The following is a 6,343-nucleotide window of genomic DNA, read 5'->3' as shown; positions in this document are numbered from 1 at the left end:
ATTCAACCTGGAAGCCTTGTCAAGACAGGAAAGACCTGACCCCACTAACTTAACTGGCTTCTGACCGCCCCTTGTGCACCTTGGCACACGCTCGCACCCACCACAATAAAAATAAAATTAAATAATAAAAAAAAAATGGAACGCCCTCCTTAGAGCTCCTCCCCTTCACTGAGCCAACATCTGTTTGTTCTTTTGTTGGAGAGGATGCCCTCAAACTCACAGTGGAGTCCAGGCTGGCTTTGAACTCATAATCCTCAACCTCCCATGAGCTGAGATTACAGTCGCGGTGCACACTTGGCCCCAAACCTCTTCTCACCAGTCACTTGCTCTTTCCTGGTGTCTCTCCTCTCCTGGATAGAAGAGTAGTTTCCTAGGGGAAGCTGCTGGGGATAGTCGTCTACATACTCACTGCTCTCCTAGGACCTTATCAGGAATGCACTAATTATTATTAATAGCAACACATTTCCTCTTCCTTAGGTCATCCCGATGCCAGCACACTGGCATTCCTTAGGAAAGAGGAGGGACTTTCTGGAGAGGCTCTCCTAAGCAATCTTTTGGCACTGGGCACATCGGAACCTGCCTCTAATACCAGCTCCTTAGGATGCTTAGGTAAGATGAACATGAATGTGAGGCTAGCCCCGGGCTACAGATTGAGACCTAGTCTCAAACCCAAACCCAGTATCAAGTGTATGTGATCACATATGCGGGGGAGCCTCTTTCCCTCCTAAACCGCCAGGATGGGCAGCATAGCTCAATGTCCTCCAGCTCCTGTCTCCCTGATGAGTCCTCTTTCAGGCACGCCACTTGCGCTCGGTGCCCAGATCCGACTTCTTGCCTCCCACTCCCTTTTCCCTCCACTCTTATCCCCAGCGCCACTCAGAGCTGCCACCTTGGTGTTTGGAACCAAATCTCTTCCCCAGCTCTCATCTCCCCGGTCCTTTGCATGTTCAAACACTGTTGTCCATCCCCACTTCCATGAACCTCTTTTCTTCTTTCGGTTTCTAGAACGAGCTCACTGTTCCTCTGGTTTCTGCTGTATGTTAATGACTCCTGGGTTTACAAGGTCTCTGGGCATTCATTCCCCTTCCTGTTTCCTGGACCGTCTTACCTGGCCGTTCCTTGTCTGACCAACTCTTACACTCAAAGCGGACCTTCTCGGCTTCCCCCCAGGGACCTGAGCTGCTGTTCTGGGAGTTGTTCCATCATCCGTGACCTAAGGCTGAAAGCCGAGGCTATATTATTTTATCTTAGTTTGGTTTTTCTTTTTTTTTTTTTGTTTTGTTTTGTTTTTCGAGACAGGGTTTCTCTGTGTAGCTTTGCGCCTTTCCTGGAACTCGCTTTGGAGACCAGGCTGGCCTCGAACTCACAGAGATCCGCCTGGCTCTGCCTCCCAAGTGCTGGGATTAAAGGCATGCGCCACCACCGCCCAGCCTAGTTTGGTTTTTCAACACACGGTTTCTCTGTGTAGCCCTGGAACTCACTCTGTAGACCAGGTTGGCCTCGAACTCAGAGATCAGCCTGCCTCTGCCTACCGAGTCCTGGGGTTAAAGGTGTACGCTACCACTGCCTGGCTCAAATTGAGGCTATTTTAGAGTCTCCTTCCTCCCTCCCTCTGACACCTAATGGTTTTGGAGTCCTGAGAATCTCACTTCCTTAAACCCTCTGAGTTCTGCCCCTGGATACCACCACCTCACCCTGGATGGGGTCCATCTATCATCTTTGAGTGTCTTCCTCAATTTTTCTCTCCTTTTGTTGCTGTTTTTTTGTTGGTTTGTTTGAGACAAAGTCTCCTTATGAAGCCCAGGCTGGTCTAGAACTCATAGAGATCCTCCTGCCTCCAGAGGGCTGAGATTAAAGACATGCTCCAACACGCCCGTTTGTGTGTTTTTTTTGAGACAACTCATGTAGCCCAGGCTGGCTTCGAAATTGATATGTGAACCAGGTGTGGTGGTCAGCGTGGTCTACATAATGAGTTCCGGGACAACCGGGGCTATGTAAAGAAATTCTACCTCAAAAATAAATAAATAAATAAATAAATAAAAATAAAAAAATGAACGAACAAGCGAATGAATGAAAGGAAGGAAGAAGAGAGAAAGGAAAAGAAATTGATATGTGGTGGAGAATATAACCTTGAACTCCTGATGTTTCTGCCTGCACCTTCCAAAGAGTCTCACCTTTTTAAAGCATAGGAACCGAGGAACCTGTTTTCCCTTCAAGAGCCCTGCCACAGTTCCCTTACCTTGTTCCAAGAGCAAGTGCCTTACTTCTCAATATTCTTTAAAGCCAGGTCCCCCCTCCCTTGAAGGCACTGGAAAGAAGGTGAGGTGGCCTTTTTCCTCATCTCTCCACCTCCAGGTCAGAAGAGTTCGTCAAATGTTCCTTTCAGTTTTTTTTCCCCTATTGCTGGGAACAGAACCCAAGCCCAGTGTGTGCTACACAAGTACTCTACCACTGAGCCACACCCCCATCACTTAGATGTCCTTCTGATGGGGCATTTGAGCCAAACAATAGGTCTTTTTGTTTGACGTCTCCAAATATGAAATCACGGTATAGAATGTACTTCTTTAACCCGCACGTGAGCCACCTCAAACGCCCAGAGCAGGACTGTGGATCCAAGCTCCAAACTCAAATCAACTGGGACATCCGGGAGAAGAGCCCCTTGCCTCCTCCAGCCAGGTTCCTCAGAATCCCCCTAGCTGGATCGCTAGATAAGGCTTGCTATAGACTCTGTTGAGTTCAGTCCCGGAATACCTCCCAAGTGACCCACATGTGAGCACCGAGCTCACCGTATAACCCCACTTTCTCCTTACTAGATCTATATGCTGTTTTAAGCTCGCTGCCCATGCTGAGGGCTATCCCAGGGACACTCCCCAGCAGGTGCCCGGTAGAGGAGGCGGTGGCCTGTGGGGACGTTCAGGATAAGGAGGCTCCAGCGACTGCAAAAACGAAAGGTTTTTATTGAAAAATACGAAACGGCCCGTTTTACGGTTGCCTGTCTCTGCCCACTGTGAGCCTTCCGGCTGCGGAAGGACGGGGCTGGACGGGGCTGGCAAGTAGCTGCGGTGGCCACCCCAGTCCTGTACTCGGAAAGGTGAGGTTTCTTTGTCCAGACCGGTTGGACGGTTCCTAGGCCCGGCAGTCAGGTGGCAGCCGGGGAAGAGGGGGTCGCCAGGCTGTCTGTCCTCTTCCAGTCTAGCAAGCAGAAGGCGTGGCATCTGTAACCATCTGGAAAGTGGGGTGGTTTCCGAAGCAAGGCTGCACGCTGGACTGGTGGGGTACTTCGGCTGCTGATAGTGGTGATGGTGCGGACTGCGCGCACCCGGCCCCTCAGACATAGTCCTTGCGGTCATAGGCGGTGCCGGTCGCGGTGCCAGGCCCGGTGGATCGCGGCGCAGAATAGAGGATCTTGGCGGGCGCGTACTTCTCGCGCGGTGGGCAGGAGCAGCAGAGCAAGGCGCCCCCTAGCAGCTGCATTGCGGCGGCAGCCCAGCCCACGTACAACCCGGATCCCATCTCCCGCTTCTGAGGCTCGGGCACCAGTGGGTTATAGAAATCCCTGATGATGGCGTTGGCCGACCAGGACACGGGTATTAAGGTGAGCAGAGCGCACAACAGGAAAACCACTCCCGCCCCGATAGTGATCTTGGCCTTGGCCGTCTCGTCTTGGACGCAGTTGGTGCACTGGGCGCCCACGAGCGACACCAGGAGCCCCAAGGCGGCCAGCAGGATGGACACCACGAGGAGGGCTCGGGCGGCCTGCAGGTCCTGCGGCAGGGCCAGCAGCGAATCGTACATCTTGCACTGCATCTGCCCGGTGCTCTGCACCACGCAGTCCATCCACAGGCCCTCCCAGGTGATCTGCGCCGTGACGATGGTGTTACCGATGAATGCCGAAACGCGCCACGTGGGAAGAGCGCAGCACACGATGGTGCACAGCCAGCCCAGTACGGCCAGCAACGTGCCGGTGATCTCCAGGCCCATGGACATGGCTGCTGGACTTGAACCGGCTCTGCCGGGCAGCTCCGGGGGCTGGGAGACGAGGGATCGCGACCCCTGGACTTCAGAACCAACTGCCGTGCGAAGACTGACGGACGACTGTCGCCGGGGACCGACGGGTGGATGGCAAAGGACGCGCTAACGGCTCCTCTCCCGGGGCTCTCACAGAGGCTGCCTCTGCACCTGCCTGTGGCTTTGGAGGCTGGCTCCTGAGACTGGGTTGGCTCTGGGGTGGGGTGGGTTGGACTTAGCTGGTGCCCAGAGGAGGAAGGTGGAGCTCGCTCTCCTGGGGACAGTGACGTGTGTCCCGTCCCCGTCCAGTCCCGTCCGTCCTCCCCCTCCCCTTCACCAAGGGGGGAAGGACTTAGCCAGAAACTGAATGCTCTAGGGTCGGGGGTGATGTCGAGGGAGGGCCGGGCCCTCTGTGCTCCCTCCTTCCAAACCTCTCCTAGCTCCTCATCCTCAACAAATTTTCTTGAGACATACAGAGGGGGGAGGGGCTCTTCGGTGATTTTTTTTTTTGAAGCGCAAATCACCAATAGTAAACTGCTTGGCTCTCTTGCCCCCACCTCCAACCTTTCCAGCGCGGTAGGCGTAGGATGGGGGCGAGGCCAACTCCTTTGGACAGCCGGGACTGGGAGGACCCAGTGGGGGCGTGGCTGCGGCTGTTTGTCGTTGTCAGTGAACGGAATTGCAGTACCTGCTCTGGGTCCCTCCAGCTTGATGCAGGCAGGTAGTAAGGTCTATATTTGAATACACTGGACTCTGAAGTCAGGGCCGCCCACCTGAAGAGCTCCCCCCACCCACCCAGGTGTTGAGTTCAAATTCTTGTCCAGCTCCTTCTCATGGGACGGTGGCAGCCTTAGCTGGATTACTGTCCCACCGAGCTGCTTATCCTCACTGAGGTTCTCTTCATGGGTGGGTGTGTGTGTGTGTGTGTGTGTGTGTGTGTGTGTGTGTGTGTGTGTGTGTGTGTCTTGTTTTCTCTCCTCAGGGGGCAGAGTGAGTGCCAGGGTGAGGTGGGAAAGAGATTGGATACAGGGCGAGAACAGAAAGGAAAAAGTCAAGCCAGGTGTGTTGGCTCATGGCCGAGGCTGGGGTAAGAAGATGGCTTTGAGTTCAAAGCCAGGGTGGACTCCAGAGTGTGTCTCAGAATAAAACACAGCACACATAGGAAAAGCCCTGTACAGTGTATCACGCCTGTTATCTCAGCACTTGGGAACGAGGAGGGAGGCAGGAGTTCGAGATCCTCCTGGCTAGGGAAAGAATTCAAGGTCAAATAGACCACAGGAGACAAACAAACATCAAAACAAAAGCTGGAACACCAATCCCTATTGCCTCTGAGCACTGTCTCCCCTGACTCACGGCTCTTAAGAATTGGCCTTGGGGTGGCCCATGCTCCGATTCCTCCCTTCCCCTCACCACAGCTAGGGTCTGGCTCTTCCGGTTTTGTTCCTAGACACTCCAAGGACCTGCGCTTGGGGTCCTTTCTTCCGGGGCACTCTGACAGCTGCCCACGAGGCTTACTGACACCCCCCCACCCCTGCCCCCCACCCCGCCCAAGTCTTTTGTAATTTTAGGAGCAGGGGATGTAACTCACTGGGTAGAGGGCTTAACCAGCATGCTAGAAATCCGTGGTCTGTCCTGGGCACTGAATAAACCCTGCGAGATGGTAGGTTGACAATTACCACCCTAACGTACATCAGAAGTTCAAGATCCTCCTCCCCAGCTACTTAGTGAACTGGAGTTCAGTGTGGGTGGCTTGGGACCCTGCCCCCAAACAAAAAACAAATGGTAGCAACAGAACCCATCCCCGCTTCTTACCCACAATGCCCAGGCCCCTTTCCTATTTGACGTCATCCGAAGTGTACTCCTTCTTTCTTTTCTTCCTCTCTTCCTCCTCCTTCTCCCCCCCCCCCCCCGCCTTCCCTTCCTCCTTCCCCCTTTTTTTTCTCTGCCTCCCCCCGCCCCCGCCCCAGGACTGCACTATGTAGCCTAGGGTGGCCTTAAACTCCCGATGGTTTTGCCTCCCCTGCATGAGTGGTGAGATTTTGTGTGAGAGAAGCCACGCTTGACTTCTCATTGATTTCTGGTTCTTTGTCTCTGCTCCGCTCGGTTGCCACCACCGGGACATTGAGAATGTTCCAAGACTGACCAGCAGTTTTGCCTGTTTTATTATATGGCACTCCTGCCACCTAGAACAGGGCTGGGTCCTCACAGAGGTAAATGACTTGACACTTTTTCTTGTTTCCCAAAGCTGCCCTTCCCCGGGCTCTTGGACTGAGGATGCTGTTGTGCTGTGAGGGCCCCAGGGGCTGCGCAATTAGCTGGGAACCTGAGACCCGTC

The 6,343-nt window shown here is 53.9% G+C and overlaps 1 protein-coding gene across 1 annotated transcript; it reads right to left on the bottom strand.

The window, feature by feature from the left end:
- Positions 1–2,937: 2,937 nt before the first annotated feature.
- LOC128120228 (claudin-3) lies at positions 2,938–5,884 on the bottom strand. The gene has a single exon (XM_052753961.1). The coding sequence runs from the start codon at positions 3,985–3,987 to the stop codon at positions 3,328–3,330; it is 660 nt and encodes a 219-aa protein (XP_052609921.1). The 5' UTR covers positions 3,988–5,884; the 3' UTR covers positions 2,938–3,327.
- Positions 5,885–6,343: the final 459 nt, after the last annotated feature.

The sequence above is a fragment of the Peromyscus californicus genome, unplaced genomic scaffold (assembly GCF_007827085.1).
Source record: "Peromyscus californicus insignis strain IS unplaced genomic scaffold, ASM782708v3 Scaffold_2__1_contigs__length_46816999, whole genome shotgun sequence".
In the NCBI taxonomy this organism is placed as follows: Eukaryota; Metazoa; Chordata; class Mammalia; order Rodentia; family Cricetidae; genus Peromyscus; species Peromyscus californicus.
Note: the sequence above shows the minus strand (reverse complement) of the source record. Positions and strands in the feature narration are given on the sequence as shown.